Consider the following 21,885-nt stretch of genomic DNA (forward strand, 5'->3'; position numbering starts at 1 on the left):
TTTCTTTTTGGTTCATTCCAAGCTGCATAAGAGTTCCTCAAACACGTCTTTTCTTGAAATAAGTGTAGAAGCATTGAATATGTCGTGGTAATATATGCATATGTTTTCGCGCTAGCAAGGACAATGAACTTCAGAGATCACGTTATTTCTATTTATTAATTTCACACTTGGTATGTAACGGGGGAAGCGAAATGTAGAAGCACGTTGGTATTGGATGAAATTAGTCAGCTGGTCTTGTGCCAGATACATGAAGGAGTCATAAAAAGAATACAATGACAACAGCAAAGTGAGGAAAACGAGTAGACCTGAACGAAAATGAAACCGCTGTTATCGCCCTAATTGTGGTGGCAGTCTTGCAGGAAACCTCTTTCGGAATTCCTCGTCCCCCTCCCCCCCCCGCTAGAAATGCGCACTGAACTTGCCCTAATCCTTCAAAATTATGATAGCAAGCAACATGTCATTCTCTTTCAGAATAAAGCAACCGAGTTGTTATTCAATGAGAACCTGCAATTAGAGAGGAACAACAGCAATACTGAAAACGAAGTTACTGAAAGAATGACAGGACAAAAAAAAGAAAAAAACCAAGGAACCTAAAAGGTTTTTCATATTCGCAGCTCTACCAAATAAACGCAAGTAAATTTAGTATTCGATAATTTAGATCATTCTCCCAGAAGTACTAGAAAGCATGGAATACCTAGCACTGTACCCTGTCGTATTTTGCCACCGAAATCCACGGACATTTTGTTTTCTTCATCTGCCGATTACACACAGGCTTATCGGCGAGAAGTTCAATAGGGAATAGATTTCAATGAAGACCATGGAAAGCAGTGCTTTAACAACTAAACCCCTATAATTACATTAAAGATATCTTGAAGTCATCATTTGAATAATTCAAGCCGTTTGGTGGCCAATAGCTGAGACGTAGCCAATCTATTCGCTCCCGCTATTCGTAATTAAACGATGAGGACGAAAAGAACGTTCCAAAGCGCTGCTCTATCTATTCTTTAACGCTTATATTGCTTTGACATGATCTTATTTTATCATAAATGTATCATCCGCTTATTGACCACTCCCCCGTGGTGGGCATGTGCGATATTAATGAAATGATCGTCATCATGGTCATCATTGATTGAACTACGCCACGTCCGGAAACGGCGCTGTCGCGGACGTCATTCTTCTGCCCGCAATCGATCACGGGTGCCGTTTAAGTTGTCAACTTGATCACGCCTCGCTGCCACCACGACTTAGAAGCTGTATGGATCGAAAACTTTCTATCCGGGCCTTGGGAGACGGACCACTGGTGCCAACAGCCATTCGCCTACGCCAGCGTGGACGCTGCCGCTCTGCAGCAGATCGCCGTTCAGCAGAACGCAAACTGGAGCCACAACTGCTGCTAGGTGCGCGTCTTGCTAGAAGGCTATACAAACGTGGCGAGTAACATGGCCTTCCGTATTGACTATCATTTGCATCCAGTGACGTTGTCATCGCCAACGAGCGACCTGGGTGTCCTCGTAAGTGACCGCTGGCCGATGGCTGCGGGGTTTCGCAACTTTTTGTTCGCCATCGCACCGACATGGCACTTGCCTAAGCAGCTGAAGGACAGCCTCGTTGGCACCGTGGTGCAGGCGTCGGTACTGCACCCTCCTGCTCAACACGGAACACTTAAGATACTCAAGGAGGATGGTTAACATACTTTGTCGCGCACAAGCGTAAACAGTGCACTTAGCGAAGCGTTAGTCTTGTTCGCTGCCGGAGTGGTATGACTTAACAGAGCGACCGCATTGAAGGCGGCACTGCACGCCTGCGAGGCCACTTGAGTTTGGAACTGCAGCACATTCGCGGTCCTTGGCAGCGCCCTAGATGCGGGTTACGCGCCATGCAAGCGCTGCTGGTCTGCTGGCGGCGCGCAAGCCTTCACAAAACCCTGTGCATATCTTTATTGAATATGCGTCGGTGTTTGGGTCTGTATGTTCTGCTTGTTTGTATATGTGATCACCGTGTACATCGTAATTATCATCCTGCACCTGGAGAAGCATGCCAGATGATAGGCCAGACTATCGTCTCCTCCATGTGGTAAATATTTGTACGCCCCCATTTCTCTAATAATTCGTACAAATTCAAGTAAATATTTGCTTAATAACTAAGCAATCAAGGCGTCAATCACCCACCGGAAACATGGAGAGCACATTCGATGAGATCCGTTTACATTTGCCGCAAAGACAATCGTGTCCTCAGAACTAGGTGCACGCTAAAGAACTTCATACGATGAAAATTAATCTGAACTCACCCACTGCGGTGTGCTTCATAATAAGATCGCCATATAAACATGTAAAACCCAATAATTTCTTTTGCGAATTTTATCCACAGGAAGGTTTGGAGTATAAGGTGATGTCAACCCATGATCGCACTTGTGATGTCAACTCGCGAAAGCAAAAGAACAACGACAACCTGCTACTGATTTTGTACTGAACATTGACGACAGCGGGGCTGATGACTGACAGTGGCAGTCATGGCCGATGTTCTTTTTAAAGCACACACACTGCCAACGTAAACAGCATATTCCCGAATGAATGACCGAGGGCTTGGATGTTTTTATTGGACACTTGGACGTGCTTGCCTGACAGCTGAATGTATTTTCATTCCTTCAATTTCTGTAGCGATTTGGTTTTCTGTAGTCGTTGCACCCACGTAATATAAATAAAGGCAGTCGTGCCCGAGCGGTGAACGTGATGGACTAGAAATCCATTGGGGTCTCCCGTAGACGTTCAAATCCGTTTGACTGCGTGATTTTTATCTTCGACCCTGCGTTCTATCTTGAGCAGTTTTGAAGGTGAAGCGGGTCTTGTCCATTTAGTTGTACTTTGCACTTGAAATATTGCTCATGAAATGCCGCAGTTTAGGCGAAGCATCGCTTGCGACATAAAAACAATAATCCCACGAATAAAGGTTCCTAGTTTTATAGACAATATAAAGTACATGAATCATTTTCTAACTTTCCAAACAGTCATGGTGGGACGCCCATAGGGACAAAGATAAGCCGTCGATAGTGACTCTCCTAAGCTCGACAGCGTAGTCGCAGCACACACTGCCACAACCACGGCGTGATAAGCGGTGAGCGAACGCTTCCTACGGCCTCTGACTTCACCCCGTCTCGGAAACCTGGACTAGGCGACCTCCAACGCTAGAACAATTTCGCCTCGCCCTTAACATTGGAACTCCCCGCTGTAATCACTTGTAACATGCAGCGCGCCAGGACGCCTATTCGCTAAATAGAGAAGAAGACCACGCGGACTGGTCTCCTCCCTTTTTGCGCGCTGTCACGTGACTTCAAAATATGGCGCGCAGGAAGACGGCGAACATCAAGACACCATCCTTCTCACCTCACATTCGCGAACTTGCCCTCACACTCCCAGCCATGCCATCGCAGCATATCTCGCCGCACCCGCACTGTTACAGCTCATTCTTGCCGCACATGGACTTTATATAGAACATCAAGGCGGAGTTGAAATGTGACAGGAGTGTCCATATATAATTCCTATCGCAACAATAAAAAGTATTGACTCGCTATTCCGGCCCTGCGCAAGTGGAAATACAGCTAAGCTCTTAGAAACGGCCACCAATGCATGTGCTGAGGAGGGTATGGAATGGTTTATTGCTCAGTTCATCCTGCGGCGCATTATTGAACCACAGGGGCAATATAGGAAATGCGGCAGCAGGGCGCCGTTGGTCGCATTGGCATTTCTTTTCCCTTTGGAGCTCCGCGTATTCACACTGCTCATCGGGAGTCCTAACTATCCATTGCCTACCCAAATCGATTGTGCGACAACAATGAAATAAGTTGGAAGGCCTGTTCTTTTGTATATACAAGGATAGTGACGTCACACCCTACGTCGCAAGCCACCGTCGCGGCGGCAGCTTCGCAAGAGTACGCTTTAACGGGAAACGAATGCGGGGAGCGCTACGTGTTTCGCATTGTAAGTAGGAGCGCGTCATCATCAATTACGTGGTTTTGATTCTTCTTTTGTGCTTGTTCCTTTCCGAAAAGAATGCTGTGTTGTACGTCGTATGCGTGATAATAAAGCTTGTATCCACTTCTCGATTCAATCGCTGAAGGTTTCTTTAGAGCGTAGCTCTAAGGTGCCTGTTGCTCCGTTGGGTGTCGGCGTGCTGGGCGTAACTGCAGCGGGGGGATAAAAGACAGCGATAGCGCATAGAGCGCACGGAGGAAAGCAGAGGACGAGGTGCAGCCGAGCCATGAAGCGGAAAGAGGTGGAGGATGGTATGGCGAAAGCGTGATAAGAAAATCTTAGTGCCGCACACGACAAGCTCTGCTGAGACGACCGCCACGTTATCGCGCCAGAGTAGCGCGCCGTTGACGGTTCACCGATCACGTCATCGAGAAGGCATACGTCGAGCGCGTCCACAGATACTATATATGGCAGCAATGCGCTGCATGAGCGGAGGTCCGTCTGCGGCGACTGCTGTTATTCGCACCCACACGTCATCCACGCGCTGCCTCGTGGACTCCCGATTAGCGTGGCAGCCTTGCCATACTTTGATCTGTTTGCAATGTGCCGCACGATATATATCTTCCGCGATAGCCACGCTACCCAAAGCGTTATTTTGCTAATATGATCGCTGTACCTATATAATTATAATAGAGAAGTGGTTCTTGTGGGGAAGGAGGAAAGGCTAGCATTATCTTCTGCAACCCATGCGGGAGCACGGCTCAGCGCCAGCAGAATGGGGGTGTTGGGAATTAAAGAGAGAGTGGGTACGAGCAAAAACGGTAGAGGGTCGTCCCAGCAGCATCAGAGGGCCGTGGGTTCGACCGGAGGAGCAGGCTGTAGGTAGACCGTATAGGAGGTGGTCGGATGGCCGTTAGGCTATCCGTCTTTGTAGAAATTTCCTATAGTCTCGCCGAGAGCCCCGACGAGTCGAAGTAGTCGACGACACTTAGGAAGGCTGGTTGCTGATTACGACAGGGGAAGAGGATATCTTCCCGTCGTGAACATGGGAGCCCCAGGCGGTGGAACTCCTGCAGAAGTCGGCCGCGGTGCTGCAGGTGAGCAGGGCAGGCCAGCAGGAGGTGCTCCAGAATCTCTGCTTCACCACAGAAGGCACAGGCTGGCGAGGTGGCTTTCCCAAAGGGGTGCCGGCGGGCTGCCATCCAGTAGCAGCCCACTCGCAGTCGGAGCAGCAACGAGGCATCCCTTCGTGGGAGGCCGTGCTGTGGAAGAGGCCGTGGAGGCCGGCCCAGGGATACCCGTTTGTCCGGGTGGCAGGCAATGATGTGCCGGCGCCGCCTGTGTCTCGAGAAGTCTACGGCCGTTACAGCAGGGCTGTGGGGGACGCTTGTGTGGTGGGCACTTTTTGCACGAGTGTCCGCCTCTTTATTGCCCAGGATCCCTACGTGTGCCGGTAGCCAATGCAGCGATAGTGTGCATCCTCCGTCCCGAAGGGCCGTCAGTCTTGAATAGAGCAGCGTAACCCCAAGGCTAGCCCTGTCAGGGTTCTGCAGGCAGAGCAGCGCGGCCTTGGAGTCGCAGAAGCTGGCTGCCGGGGTGGCTGGGAGCTCCTCTGCCTGTAGGTCCACAGCAAGGTGGAGTCCTGCTAGCTCTGCTGCGGTAGATAATTATGATACAAAATATTCACAAGCATACTTCTTTCATGTATAAAGCTGCGCTTAAATTTCGCATTAGGGAGTATGTTAATCATCAGTATAATTTTTTTTCTTATGGGGACACTGTCGCCAAAAATCCCGAAGAACTAGAGGGTAATGCCTTCGGCGTAAAAAAAAAAGATACATATATATCAGCTGCCGCTTTTTCTGGCACGCTACCCAAGATAGCGCATCGCCCAAGATAGAGCGAAATTGAGATAGAGCACTATCGCCCAAGATAGAGCGATAGTGCGAAATTAAGAGCGTGTGTTGAGGAGTGTGCGGTCTTCAGTCCACGGCTCCCGCGGCACCGCCTTCTCCCGCGCCCGCCACACGAGCTCACTTTGGTCACGTGGGTGCCACTATACGAGAATGGAGTTTGTGATGCGGGAAGAAAGCGGGTGAGGGGGCCGAGTGAATGTGGGCGTAAGAAATCCACGGTTGCGTGCTGAAATGATTGGGTAAGCGTCAAAATGTGGACATTTGTAGGAGTGCAGTGTGGGAGCTATTGTGGGAAAGAGGATTACACAGGGAAAGGTGTTTGTATATGTCGCCAAGGGACGATCTCTTATATAAAAAAATTATTGTATTATGGGGTTTTACGTGGCAGACCCACTTTCTGATTATGAGGCTGGCCATAGTGGGGCATCCCAGAAATTTCGACCACCTGAGGTTCTTTACCTTTCATCTAAATCTAAGTACACGGGTGTTTTCGCATTTCGACTCCATCTAAATGCGGCCGCCGTGGCCGTGATTCGATACTGCCACCTCGTGCTTAGCACACCAACACCATAGCCACGAAGCAACCACGGCGGGTCGGTCTTCTCTTGTGTGAAAGATCCTGAACGCGGGAATAAATACTTCCAACGTGAGGTCTAGGATACGTCACCTAAGAAGCGAGATCACGCATTACTGGCTAAAAAGACCCCTCAACGAAGTTCTTTTTTTTTTACTCAAGAGAGGAAAGCTAGTTCCTATTTTATAATCACTGATGGTAATAACGTTGCAAAGAAAAAAAGCCTTGACTACGACGCATGTTGGGCCGCTGACGGTTCTTTGATGGGCGATGGATGGATGGATGGATGGATGGATGGATGGATGGATGGATGGATGGATGGATGGATGGATGGATGGATGGATGGATGGATGGATGGATGGATGGATGGATGGATGGAGGGATGTGGATGGATGTTATGAGCGTCCACTTTGGAACGTGGCGTTGGCTTGCACCACCAAGCTTTTGCTATTATAATTCCTAATATCATAACCAAGTTAAAGAAAGAGAACCTCTATAAACTTCCACAACCACATTTTCTGACCCCCCATTGCGAACTTTGTTTTTGTACGTCTCCGTTTTTTGTCGTTTCCCTACTTTTCTTCCACCAATCTTTCAATCACCTCTTACTAATCTTTATTGTGGACATGTTTACTTTTCCGCTGCTCTCGCTGAACCGAAGGGCTTCAAGGAGGCCAGTGGTGCCTAAATCCACCTCTGGGCAAACTTATTCACATATTTATAAAACAAGCCCGATCTTTTCGCTAGCTTTACCGCAGCCAAGCACATGCTTATTGTTCCTTCTTATATCTCGCTTTATAGGTGTGTGTTCTAAGGCATTCTGATCTCGCCGCGAAAAGTAATGACCTTCCTTTTGAGTTATCATAAATTGTTTCATTTCGTATTTCACATTTGGTACCCAGCACGCCCCCTGAATCCGTCTCCTTCCCCCATCGGCACATGAAAACGCTGCTGGAAATTCTTTCAATAGCTTCAGTGCAACATTAAGTGGTGGGATGGGCTGAATTTTGCTGACTTAAACTACGCTGGTAAATAAATGACAAGGTAGAGTGTAACCGGTTTATTGCACAAAACACGTTCGCTGGCAGCGCTGTAGAAAAAAGACGGCATTTAACGCTGTAGTTTCAATATTGGCGAGGTCCAAGCTGCAGAATGGCAGGATGCATGAGCTGGGGGGCAGGAAATGACCACAAGGTATAAATGCTGGGCAGAAAGAAATCATGCTGTGTCTCCCTTTCACTACGCCATGCAAATTTCTAATTTCTAAGCAAATTTCTTCAAGTGTCCAAAATAAAGAGAATTCTCTTTATTTTCGACACATGAAGAAATTCGCTTGAGGTAGAGAAATATTCCATACCAAAGTATCCCGTGCTTTTTATATGACCCGATGCTCAAAGCTTCGCGCGTGTTTATTTGCCGTCAATTTTCTGCTACATCGTTTTATCACAAGTTGTCCTATGGAAGAGATACTTGAAGTTGTTAAGTTTGTGAAAAAAGCTGCAATACTGAAAATTTTCACCTGTTGTACAAATGTCCCGTAGGCGATACTAATGCGCACAAAAGGCAGCAGGCTTCGATGATAAAAGAGAGACAGTTGATACTACGAAAACTGCAGTGACGTCTTTGTTGATCAATAATTTATGCTGAACCCTTCGTTAAGCTACTGTGAGGGCGTTGGTTACCTTCCCTTCGATGCAGTGAATTTGTGATATTTTACATGACGAACAAAATGACAAGTTCCCTTGACGTGACAAACTTTCCAATTGCTTTATCGTCCTTCCAACCAGTCCGATCACACAGATTACTGTGTATACGGCTGCATTCCCGCACTTCGTTACTGTGAATGCGAATATAACAATATGGACAGCCGCGCAAGCTGGTCTTGCCAGAAACGAAGTGGTTCACCCCTGCGCCCGATAATTTACGGTCCGGGCGCAGGCATTAGATGAGTCAGACTGCGCGGTATCGCCTTCCAGCTTTTCACGACATCTGTAGCTGCTACCGCCTAAAACGTTTAATCTTCCCGCAGCTAATAAACAAATCCTCGCGCAGGTGCGAGGTGCTCCGGCGACAGCGCCGCTCACACCTTGCCCTCTCCTTCACCTCATCGACTCCTCTCTCTACCCCTCATCCAGCTGTAAATTTTGCTCGACAACCAAAGCCAATTTTAATCACATAATGTCGGGATACCCGAAGAACCCCCAACCCTTGTTCCTCCGTAAATTAATAGGCAGCGAAGAGCAGGAGGAGGCTGCCTTGCGATGCTCCAGGCGCGACATCGTGGGCTCGTTGAGAAGGTTGAGAGAGACTACCATGCGTAGCAGCCTCCCCCTTCTATCACTCTGCGCCTTTCCTTCAAAAAAGAAAAAAAAAACAGTAGATTTCAGCCCCCCCTCCCCTCCCACCACCGCCACGACGACGTGAATGCAGAATAAGCCGCACTTACGCGAGAGCAATAAGCGCAAGTGCAAGACATTTATAGGTGGATTAAGAGCCCTCCTTATCGAAATGAGGAGCATACCCAAAAGTGTGTGCCTGAAACTATAGCGCGTTCTTGTGTTCCCTTGCATGTCATGAATTACGACTGAAAGAAATCATGGATGCATGCTCCGACCTAAGCACAGGGTTAGGTAAAGGGAAGGTACGATATCGAGCACACCTGCTGCCACAGTTTAAACACAAGTTTAAAACATTGTGCAGGTCGCACGCACTGTGGGAATCGATGTAAGCGAATCCAGCTTTCTGTGCTGGATGCTCTGATTGACGATAATTAGCGGTAATGTTTACGGTTAAGCGTAATTTCTTCGACGTTTAGTCTAACACGAGATGGATGAGTTGATGTTAAACGTTACCTTGCGGGACCAATGCTGTTTGTCTGCGTAGTTCACATAACACGCATGGAGAGTAGTTTGCTTGAGCCGTTGTTGTGCGCCATTCTTCATAAGCTCCGAGAAGGTTAGCATTGGCATTTCTCAAACGGAAAATAGCATCGTGGCTGAAGTATTAAACTGTGTTTGAATTAGAGAGCTGTGTACGTGCCAAAACCATATTCGGATAATTTTGAGTTTGCCATGATCGGATTAGTGGCAAACTATGAAGTAATTCTGAACCCCTAGAATCTTTAATGTACCCTTAAACACTGGTGTGCGAGCGTATTTGTATAGCACCTGCGTGGAACTGCGGATGCCGCGGTCGGAATGGAACCCGCGATGTTGCTGAATGCCATAGGCGCACAACTGAGGAGGCGGGCACAGAAGTGTTGATTTCGCGTGCGACCGTTACGGCTTTTGTGTCAGTATGCCGTGCGAAATCCCGTCTTTGAGGACCAAATCCTGGACCTCCAGCGCGCCCGCGATCGGGCCGACAGACTAGATCTGTCAGTACCGTCGTGGGATTAGCTGGGTGCGCGTTTTATCGCGCTTTGCTGGACAAAACTTTATTCACTCACTCACTCACCCACTCGCTCACTCACTCACTCACTCACTCACTCACTCACTCACTCACTCTCACTCACTCACTCATTCACCCACTCACTCACTCACTCACTCACACTCAGTATGCCGTGTATTATTTGTCCGCTCGCCATATTTGCATGGTATTTATTTTTCACATATTGGAGAAACCGTACCGGACCTTGAACGTAAACTTACCAGTTTGCCGGCAACTGTTGTCGTGTGTAGTAGTAGCGCTTCCTCGTCTTCTCACTTCGCCTTGTCCCTCTCCAGCCCCTCACACATTATATATATATATATATATATATATATATAGGGGTGCCGCGAGCACCCCTATAGCACCCCTATGCACCCCTATGCAAGAGTGGCAACGCTGTCATTTACCCGTTTCACGACTGCATCGGTTCTACCAATACCACCTCGATGAAGTTAACGTCGAAGCACTCACTGCCTGGCGTCTGCGGCTCTACGTCATCGAATGGAGCCGATCCAAATAACGCACCTCACCTTGGCCGTCAGGCGTCTCAAACCGCGCGCTCTGGCACGGGAAAATTGTGTTTGCTTGCCATCGCAATCGTGTATCTATTGTCGTGGCTCGTCAAACAGTGCGCCCAGTAGATTTTGTTAAATGGTGTGCGCGTTGAAATGTGTGTGTAGCCGCCTTCCCGCGTCAGTGCAGTCGATTCGTTTCTTGGATGAAATCTGCAATTCCTCGTGCTCTCCAAAATGGCGTCATTGCCCATCCCCCCATATGGTTTGAAAGAGGTCCGCATTTTATTATTGGCGTTATATTACCATCGGCATGCCTAAGAAGTATTGTATTCCCTATAATTCGGGAAAGCGTCACGCAAAATGCTAGGTGCGTGCGTTCCGCATTCATTTATAGTAATCGTCTGTGCTCTAAGTGGATACGCTCTAACTACCAGGAGATCCTATCATTCCTTCTCGGCAGTACAGGAAGATTACTCAAAATCTTTTATAATCAGGATTGACCCGAACGGTCCTGAATAATATGTTGTTCGCAGAGTATTTATCCGGTACCAAAGAATGACGCCTAGCGAAAGTATTATCGTGTGTCGAGCAGAAATATGTTACTTACATCCAGGTAACATCCTTAACACAGGCACCCACGGTACCACAGTGAGAATGAAGGTTACTTGATGTATATAGAAGCACATTTAGACCAAATACAGAAAAGACATGTTTTGCAAAGGCACCAGCAGTGTTCGAGACATCGCCATTTTCCTCATCAATACTTACATCTTGGGCGCTCTTTTTTAACAGAGAGAGCGCACGTAGCTCCAGAAATATTTTGATTTCCCTCTCTTGCGGGATTGAACGCGTTCGATGTCGATTAAATTGCAAAGGTAATGAAAGCGCCTAAATTCAAGTTTCTAGATATCTAGGCTTGTTTGCCGTGCTTTTCTGTGTGCGCGGTCTTTTAGATTTATTGTCGTCTTTAGTACTTTACAAAGCCAGTCAGGAATTTTGAGCCGTTTTGTAGGTACCAATATGCGCAAGGCAACTTTCGTAACCTTCGTAATCCAATTGAATCAACGTCAGCTGTCACATCTACGAACGACCAATAAATTTTTTCAAGATAGTGTACAAGCCTTCGTATAGTCGCCGAGGGAAAAGTTCACGCTGCGCTTCGTATTGTAATCGGAACGGATACTGCGTTTGTGATCAACCAGAGTTAAAGGAACACTTAAGCAAGGCTCGAACTTGCAATAATAATAATAATAATAATAATAATAATAATAATAATAATAATAATAATAATAATAATAATAGTAATAATAATAATAATAATCCGGGTAATCATTTCCTTGAGCTTCTACTTCGTCCTCATAACCATTAAGGCGTCCGAATTTAGTCCGAAAGTCCCTCTTAGATGTGAGTGATGCGAACACATTTTTGCATATTTGACTGTCTGCTCGAATTTGCAGCTGTCTCCCTAACAATCGTTAAAATGAAGGATGAATCCTCGCAGCTTTACAAGGACTTGATTTCGAGCAACGCGGTGTCAAATTCCAGCAAGCCCATTCCCGTTGATTAGATTACATTGCAGGATACTACAGCAGAGCACACGAACAGAATCATTTGTCCGGGCTGTCCACATTGTCGCGAGACATGGTTGTCGAGATGACGTCGTAGCTTTTGAACGGCATACTTATAAATGAAAAAACAGAATTACAGTGCAGAGCTCCTTCAATTTCGCCCATTACCATCACCCCCAAATAACATGCTCAAGGAATCAACATAGCAACATATTTCGATCGCGAAAAACTGTATTTTAAACACATTTGACAATACTATTTTCGCACAAAAACACTGAAAAAAATATAAAACGTTACAAAAGAAAAGTGCACCCACTCCTGGCAAGCGGCGCCACAGTTTTGTTGCACCATCGTCGCGGGATAGCCACATGGCGACTAGCTCGCAGCGGTTGCTGAGGGCGTCCTCGCCGAGCCTTGCGCAAGGTGGCCATCCCGTGAACGCGGTGCAGCCGGCGGTGCGCTGCCATACGCCCAGTGTGGCCATCGCGCCAGCGAACCGAGTGCACTTTGATGTCGCTGGTCACGTGGTCAGCAGAGAACGCACGGCCAGCGACTCAGCTTGGATAAGCACAGCTGACGTGGCACTAAGGCCGCCTGCAGAGCTTGGGGCTGTTGTGCCGCTGCAGCTGTGACGAGGTGCAGCCGAGCAGACGGCAGCCACACGTGCGGAGACGCACGAGACGACGGGCGACTCCTGTCGTGATCGTCGAACTGCCGTCTGCTCTGTTCTGGGCGAACCTGATGGAATAAGGAAAAAGATACAATTGTGTGTCACTCTGCCACGAGGAGAGTCAATGTCCTCTTAGCAAACGAAAAATTTAAAGAGTTTTTACAGCACGTGAACGAATACTCTATCGAGGTAAACATTTTGATGGTTTGAGCTTGTGTGAAGCTGCTAATGATGTGTTCTGCGCAATTAATCGAATATACTTCAAAGAAGCTACAATCCTTTCATTGTCGTCAGAACGAGCAAAGGACAGATTTACCTTTTACACATCTAAAAAAGAAGGTTTGTCTATATGAAGGAGCTCTGCCAAAGGAATAGGTATGTGCTGAAGAAGCTTTATAGAGCGTAACTGTAGAAGACGAGACAGGGTTTGCAAAGCACAACAGCAGCATACGAGAACATGGATGAGTACCTATACTATTCGAATTACTTCAACCACTCTGTCCCCTAACCGTAAACGGTGAAATCAAAAGCTATGTCTATTGCTTTCTGAGATATGTATAACGTATTTGCAGTGGAAGTGAAATAGGCGTTGTAGAGCTTTGCGGACATGGAAACTCATTTGTCGGAAGCACGCAAGGTGGAGGAAGGCTCATGAAGGAGAAAATTGTCATCCAGCCGAAAATCTTGTTTTTACTGTTTCTTTGAAGGTCAACTGTAGTATGACGCTTTAAAGGAGACCCTTCACCATTTTTCAAAAACAAAACTTCTCAGCTTATGAAAAAATCGCCCTCCTCTTGAGAGATCGATCTCGTGAACAACACCTTTCATTGACGGTCTTTGTACCACCTAAGTTAACCAGGAAGTTAGCAGATCGCAGCAGGAAGGTGAATTAATCGACATCTCCAAGCACGTGATCACTGAACATCGGAAATCAGTTCTACTGAAGCGCGCAAGGTGGAGGAAGGTTCAGAAAAGGGAAAAGTGTCATCCACCCGAACATATGTGTTCCGATTTGTCGATGGATTAGCCTTCATGCTGCGTGCTCTTAAACTGGACTCCTGGTTATCTCAGATGGTGGCAAGACCACAACGGAAAGGCGTCGGTACTGGCGTTAATCCGCGAACCTGGACCAATTTTTCTTGAATTGCGAAACTTTCTTTTATAGGCAGCACATCTGGTCACGTAACAGCTAGCGTCCCAAGCAGCCGCTGGGCGAAGCTTGCGCGTTTTCGTTAGAACGAGCAGGTTTTTCATGGATACCTGAAGGTACAGGGTGAATATTGGAAAAAGGAGGTGACAGGGACGTTCTAGAAAACAAGCCAAATGAGACAAATGCAGTGATTTGCCTGTGGAAAGCTGGAATTTTGTTCCCACAGGGGTTAAAGACCCAACTTTGGAAGCATATGGAAATGACGAAATGTTCGGCTCAATTTTCTAGGCAAAAACTGTCCATTGTAATAAAAACTAGGGCAGCAGTCGATATAGTCGGGAAATTGCCATCATCATCATCATCATAATCGCTATCATTTTCATCATCAGCCTTTTTATATTCACTGCAAGACGAAGGCCTCTCCCTGCGATCTCCATTACCCCTTTCCTGCGCCAACCGATTCCAATTAGCGCCGGCGGAATTTCCCAATTTCACACATTTGACCAATAGCGGTCGGCTGATGGTGAAAAAAGGCCCAGAATCTGATATGGGTATTTTTCTTTTGTTCAGTCTAATCAATCATAATACGTCATATGGGTTGGACAAGCGATGTGGGGGGGGGGGGGGGGGGTGGCCCTAAAAAATTCTGACCAAACGTGGAGGCCTCATTACTGAAATTGAAAAGAACGATTTGGAATAGTTATGCGTTATTGCGCATCCGCTTGTTTCGGGCAGGTCAAGGCCAAATGAAACAAAGGCAAGCAAAAATGTAAAAAAATAACAAATTAGTGCTAGGCATTCTTTTCACAGAAGGATTAATCGGATTTGTAAGAAAGATCCCTGCCTCTTAGACGAACCATACATTATTGTACCTTAACGACCTAATAATCTGCATTTCATTCGAAGAACAACTGCATCAAAACGTCGGGACCGTAAAAATAAACTAGTTTGAAAAAGCGCGGTTAAGAGCAACCTTCGTTCAAAATATTACAGTTGAATTACAAGCAGGCCTGTTTGTGTAAAAAAAAATAGGCCTTTTCGACACCGACACCGACAAAAAACGCCTCTCGCACGTTGAAATGGCGCAGACCGAAAATCACTGAGAACCAGCTTCCTTGACCCTTTGCCAAAATATGAGAGATTAGGCGTCACCTGGGCCCACGCGAATTTCCACAGGCCGTGGTTTGGGATTTGCTACACGCACCGTCTGATTAAACGCCACTAGCGGGCTCTAATAAAAAAAGACGCAGACAATTACCGGCCAATCTTTGCCAACACTGCTGTGATAGCCTGGTGCTACTAATTTCGAATCAATGTAGCCAAGATGAAACTTCGTTGCGGCTGGACTTTAAACGGGACATAGCGTTGTCCATGTGGTTTTGAATACTTCAGTCTCGAAGCTACCTCGACGCTTCGGGCGGTACGGTGTGTGTCAGGGCTCAGTTTTCCATCGCATCCAATTTTCCGAATGAAAGGGAAAATCAGTTACACAATATTTGGTATGCCTTCTAAGAGAAACCAAATAACTCTTTGTGTGGCGTTCTCCTGGATGGCGTGTTTTCTGCCGCTTTCTGCTGTCTTGAGGGCGCCCACATGATTCGCTGTGCATGTGGCTGTTGACATCGGGAACCCGATGTCAGCCAAGGCACATCGCCTAGGGTGAGAAACACGTTTGAGGTTCCTTTATCGCTTCGTTCTACAGCCGAGCGGCTAACAACTTTGCTTTTCTTTCGCTCCTTTGTGGACACAATGACAGTGACTCGTAGCTTGCACAAGGCGGTATATTTTCGGTAAGACCATGCTTGACGACCATATGGTCTAGCGAATGGTCTCACGGAACACTACAGATTGCGAGGCAAAAGTGGCTACAGCGACTTTGGCTTTTTGCTTATTATATCCACGGCGGACCGACAACGCCCTGCAACACTTTCTCCATCGCTTCATTGTTAAGTTGGCGCGCTTGTTCGTTTTAATTTCGAAATATTTACATATCTGTTGTATGCTTATGGTATATCTAAAATAAAGATAAATTAGGGGGTGCTAGCTGCCACAACAACGATCGTATTATGAGTCACGCCCTAGTGGAGCACTCCGGAAATTTGGACCGCGTGGTTTTCTTTAACGTGCACCTAAATCTAAGTACACGGGTGTTTTTCCCATTTCGCCCCGTCGAAATTCGTCCGCCGTGGCAGGGATTCCATCCCGCAACCTCATGCTTAGCAGTATGACACCTTAGCCACTAAGGAATTACGGCGAGGGTGTCGTACTTCTTTTTCTCATCCTGCACGCTTTTATCTATAACACGTAATTTCGTACGAACTTTCGCGCATCTATTACTCCTGTTATACTGTGCCTTTCTCATGGTAGGTGTATATGGGTCAGGTGCCCATAGAGAAGCCACTTAAGAATTCACGAAAAGTTAGCAATGGTGCTGTACGCATTATGACTGAATACATGCAGCCTTTAGAAATATAACGTCTGTATATCATTTAAGTTGTAGAATTGGTGCAGCTTTTTTTTCATGTATCTTCTTTTTCTAAGATATCTAGTTTTATCTGAGTGAAAGAAAAGGCTCATTATGCGAACATGAAAACTGCTCTTCACATTCCGTATATTTATACATTATCTCTATATCTACTAACAGCTTTGACTGTAAGGCGATATTTCCCAGAACTGGGTACTAACGGAAAGGCTACAAGCCCATCTACAAGCCCCGACATCGCTATTTGACGAAACTGCCACAACCCCCTGTGTACGTATATTTAACGTTGAAAGATTACGCTTCATGATTACCTCAAACAGGCCTAGGGAGTAGTTGATCGTGACACCTTGACTTACACGAGCATATATGTGACCTACGATCACGGTGTCTCTTACGAGATAAGATGGCGTAAATGGAATACTAATAGAAGAGGCCGCACATTGACTGCGGTGTTCTAGCTGGACTGTTGTTTGGCTTACCTCGCGTGCAGCCTCCAAAGGCAGCTGCTCGGTCTAGCCCCGCCGTACGTGTCGCCGTAGCGCTCATCCTTGGAGACGTTCAGCATCGTCGACGCCCACGGCAGCGTGTCACGTGGGTGGATGCGTAGCCTGCAGCCCCAGACATCGAGGCGGTACTCGACAGAAGGCACGTGGTCGCAAACGACGAACGGGCCACTCATGGTCGCGGCAGCTTCTGCTCCACGCGTGCTCGCATCTCGCGCACTGCGTTGACAATACATGACAACAATGAACACTGCTGTTGAACTGCACGGTCGTCAAGCAAGTCCTCGAGGAACGCTGCAGCTCGTCTCAAGAAACGTGTGCCGCTTTATACTCAGTAAACAGCGCCTACCGAATCGAAAGATTAACGATGTGATCACCCATCCGGTTAGCAAGAAACATTGTGCTGAATACACATAGTAATGTTGGTTATGGAAATCCAACTGCCACGTATTAAGATACACCGTAATTTATTATAACTCATCCTAACCATACTGAAAACGTTTTATGTATTGCGAAAACGTTATTCTGTGAGTTCCAGCAATTGTTATTTTCCCTTGTGTTTAAAACTTGCTTTTAAGGCACCACCGAAAAGTGCTCAGGGAGCGGTACTCAAGGTTAAAGGTTAGCGTTTTTCTATTCCACTTTATTTATTCAGGCACGACTTCATTCCAACCAATTAAGGAATGTACAAAAAATAAATAAAGTGTCCCAACACAATACTTCCCAGGTGCACTGCGATCACTACCTCATGCACAACTCGCTTTAGAGTCACTTTTTCCTGCCGTAGTTTCAAGGACACCTGTTGTGTTCAATTTTGGCATTCTCTTCATAAACGGACGAAAACCACAACTTCTTACTTTGATACCCTGCTTTTCTCTATATGACTCAGTGTGGTGTCGGAAGAGCTACCCCTTGTGACAAAAAACGTCTCAATGCACGTTTCTTAATTATTTATTTGCCGTTTTGATTCTTAAGCAATTGGTATGGTAGCAGACAGCGGCATTGTATATAAAGAGGAGCTTCAATTTAGCACGTACCCAAAAATGTTGTTGTATATGTTGTTCTCGTGGCTATTATTATTATTATTATTATTATTATTATTATTATTATTATTATTATTATTATTGTTGTTGTTGTTGTTGTTGTTGCTGTTGCTGTTGCTGTTGCTGTTGTTGTTGTTGTTGTTGTTGTATGCAACCGTGCCAATTTCTTGGCCCATAGGCTGGAACCCTTCCTGAAGCAATACTATCCGACGCAGTGATGTCATCTAGCTGTGAGGAGAGTTGAAATCAGCTGGGAAAGTAAACCTACGAAGGAAAGAATGGTTAAATGAACATGATAGCCGATATATTCACGAGTATATGATAAGAACCTCCCACTTTGCGGAGGGGTTCTCTTTGGCACATATCGTTTTCTCTCCTTCTCCAGGCCTTTTGTAAAAGAATAGCAATAATTGGCCTTTCGGCGGGTTTTGTCTTCCTTCTGCCAGTGTTGTGCCGATGCGCAACATTGCCGAATTCGCACGAGTCCATTCAATGCCCTGAATCGTAACTCCTTGTTTGGCCTTGGGACGTGAGGATTAAGTGATGAAATTGGATGTATTGACGGCATATAGCGGAATACGACCGACTTAGTGCGCCCACATGTTCATTTGAAGCGTAAACGACTTTCAAAACTATTTCAAATGCGTTCATAAAAATGTTTAGCACAAAATTTACGATTTCTTGACTGCAGGAAAAAAATGTCTCCCTCTTTGTGTATGCTGTTCCTGTTAGCACGGGTACCTGAAACGGATAAATGTGCCCTGTCAGTTTATAGCTTAAGTTGTTCCAGTATTTACGATTATTTCGCATCAGTCCAGCTCACAAATTGGCGGTGTTTTAGAGAGCGGTTTATAAAAGATAATCTTTATCCGCTTTATCTTTATCAGCGTTTACGTAATTTTAACGATTGGCGATGTCGTTTTTTATTCTTTTTTTGGCGGGGGAGTTAGAGTTGTAATTGATTTTCCTGTATTTAACATTGACTACTTAATTCAGGAATCCTCATCAGAGAGTCCGGAGATTCTAATGTTTTTCATTAAAATGCAACAAAAATCCAATTCCCGATATATTGCATGCAAAGCAACAAATACTCTCCGTTCCAATGAATTTAGATACGATCTCTCGAATTACGAAATGAAGGATTACTGCAGGGACAATAGCGTAGACACCTCGAATTATATAAAGCAAGGTAACATGAAGCAGCTACGCATCGTCGTGAAGTTTGCGAGGCATATGACGTTTTGCCAGCGGCCATGCATCGAGAATAAATGAAATTCTGTGGTTTCACGTGCCATAATACTGATCTGATTATAAGGCAGGCCGCAGTGCGAAAAACTACAGATCTACAGATTAATTCTACAGCCTACGGAATCATTTCAACCACCTGAAGATCTTTGCCGGGCCCCCAATGCATGGTACATGGGCGCTTTTGCATTTCCCCCCATTGAAATTCTGCCACCGCGTCCGGGACTTGATTCCACTACCTCGTGCTTAGAAGCACAATGCCAAAGTCAATAAGCAACCACGGTTGGTGTAAACGCAGCTGATAGGACGCACGTAAAAGTTACGGTTAATAAGCAATGAACGTGTCAAAGCCACACAATTTGTGGAAGTTGCATACTCTTCCTCGGAAACTGATAACGATCAACGCATAATTGCAGATGCTGAATAACCACACATAGTTCTTCCGGCTAATCATGCTAGAGAATAATTGAAAGTGGCATAAAATGAATTTGCTTAATAATCATCTGGGCATTTAAACATTGCGCTCCAGTGGAAGATAAACGCAAGTATGCAATGTGTGCGGCTGCCGACGCATTTCGTTCATTTAAATATCGTAAATGTTCTAATATTAGGCGTACTGTTATGAAAGGGAATTCGTTCCAACCATTCAAGAACCGTCTGTTAGCTTAACGTGTTACAACGTGTACAATCTCGCCAATCGATCGTGTTATTACGCAATACCAGCTGAATAATGCGCTTCATGGCCAATTTCTATATGACAGGTATTCCTGATTTGTACTACTCTCTACTACTCAACAAGTTACAGGCTGTCGTTTTCTTTGAGAGGCAAAACAAGCCGTCACTGGGATTTAGACAACAGTATAGAAATAAAATAAAATTTGTTGGTCCACTGAGAATGTTCGCGGTGGTCCTGATACATGATATAGAAATCACCGAATTGATCGTTACCTGTGTATTAGTAGGCGCACGGTGAACCTCGAGGCTGCCACCGTCTGGTGCCAGGCTCCTTGCATGGTCCCTGATACTTGCATGGTCTTACACTGAGCCACGGTGCCCTTGACGCCCATGTCAACGAGCGGGTACCACTCGGCCCCCGGGAACAGCCTGCTGGGATGCCCTGTGTTGCTGCCGCAAGTGCGTTCGTCGACCTTGGACCACGGCTTGACCACAAGGTCCCGATTGTCTGGGAGGACGTCCTCGATGGCCAAGTTGCTGGACGCGTAGGACACGTCATCCTTGGCCCCATATGGAATTGCAGCGAGTGCAATAGGGGAAGGCGTCTTGCGGGATGGCGTCTCTGCCGAGATGGTTGACAGGCAGCCTTGGAGGAGACGGTGAATTTCGATGGAGCCAGGCACACCGATCCCCATGACTGGTAGTAGGACGACGCCGTTCCTTCCTGCGATGGTGCTAAGTGCGTCAGCCACGATTAGCTGCGTGTTCGAAAGTGCGAGAGAGATTCTCCTGTGTCGCGTGGGCCTCGCGTGCCAGCGCGCGAGGGCGTGGCCTTCGTGTCGTTCTTCTTTTTCCTCTATTCCATTTCAGAATGCTGCTTAGCGAGTCGTGGCGCTTTGCTGATAGATTCTATTTTGGCCCACTCGCGAGCTCTAGCCGTGAGTGAAATAAGCTAAAATAAGAGTCTATAAAACCGGCAGTCAGTAACAAAACAAAAAAAGAAAGTGGTGGTGGGGGGGGGGGGGGGTCGACACAACACATGTTGACTATTCGGATTTCCGTATTGAAAGGCATGTCAAACGCTGAAATACTTTTATGAGACAACCGCTGTTTAGATTTGGGCAATATTTGTTCTATTTAATAGATGAAGTTACAGGCTATCTTGTTCGGGAAGCACAATATCAAATTATGGCAACATCAAATTATGGCAATATCAATTATGGCTGCGCATATTTCTAAAAATGATTGATAAGAACGGGTGTGTCCAAAAGATATATACACGCGAATTTTACACATCTATAAATCTCCAGCAAGAACAGACAACACATTTCTAACAAGTGCATTTGCGGGCAAACGTGATATATGAAAACAGAGCCTACGTGAAATTATTACAATGTTTACAAGTGTCTTGCGAAATTCATAATAAAAGATAGTGGTATAGTTCAGAAAGGTGTGTCACATATCACGTTTATCTTCTCTATGCGTATTATTAGGTGTAGTTTAATGATTGGTAATATTGTTTATCTATACTGAATTGCAGAGTTGAAAACATGGCGCTTCGCTTTCTGGTATTTTGAAATATAGAACATTATTATTTACCTAATTATTTATTTCTTCATCATGTCAACCCTCTGCTGAGGGTTCTTACAGGGAGAGCTTTAAATACGGGCAGGCCATATATACAGGTGCATCAAGCGGCAGCGGAATCACAAAAATACATGTTTCACAATTCTTCAAATTGACAAACATCATTGGCATTAGCCACAAAGCTTAGTATTGCGTCCCAAAGTTCAATCACCGCAGGGAAAGAAGGGAAGCGGGCGTAGTATGGGCGTAAAACAACATAGTATGGGCGTAAAACATATTGATGATTAACACAACTGCTTCGTTTTCCTGGAAGTTGCGCATACACATCTTTGTTTATTTCTAAATGTCCATGTAGTATACTAAACACACTTTGAGACGAATTGTTTGTCTTCGCACTTCTAGTATTTCCAATTCACAAGACGGCAACATCAGTATGACGGAATCTAAACGGTGGTTTCGGCTGCTGTACGGAGGGAAGATAGTAGTTTAAGATAAACTTTATAACTTAAAGTACTTTAAGATAGTACTTTAAGATAAGAAGATAGATAAACTTGTAAACA

General features: G+C 45.9%; 2 protein-coding genes across 2 annotated transcripts; both read right to left on the reverse strand.

Annotated features, from left to right (window-relative positions):
• Nucleotides 1-489: 489 nt before the first annotated feature.
• On the reverse strand, nucleotides 490-12,437 carry LOC142564982 (uncharacterized). Its single transcript, XM_075676264.1, has 3 exons — nucleotides 12,287-12,437; nucleotides 5,081-5,622; nucleotides 490-504 (listed from the first exon to the last, which is right to left on the reverse strand). Exons 1-3 carry the CDS (start codon nucleotides 12,435-12,437, stop codon nucleotides 490-492), a joined length of 708 nt encoding a protein of 235 aa, XP_075532379.1.
• LOC142575849 (uncharacterized) lies at nucleotides 12,194-20,736 on the reverse strand. Its single transcript, XM_075685552.1, has 3 exons — nucleotides 20,012-20,736; nucleotides 16,752-16,994; nucleotides 12,194-12,708 (listed from the first exon to the last, which is right to left on the reverse strand). The coding sequence occupies exons 1-3, from the start codon at nucleotides 20,431-20,433 to the stop codon at nucleotides 12,555-12,557; spliced, it is 819 nt and encodes a 272-aa protein (XP_075541667.1). The 5' UTR covers nucleotides 20,434-20,736; the 3' UTR covers nucleotides 12,194-12,554.
• Nucleotides 20,737-21,885: the final 1,149 nt, after the last annotated feature.

The sequence above is a fragment of the Dermacentor variabilis genome, chromosome 1 (assembly GCF_050947875.1).
Source record: "Dermacentor variabilis isolate Ectoservices chromosome 1, ASM5094787v1, whole genome shotgun sequence".
Classification (NCBI taxonomy): Eukaryota; Metazoa; Arthropoda; class Arachnida; order Ixodida; family Ixodidae; genus Dermacentor; species Dermacentor variabilis.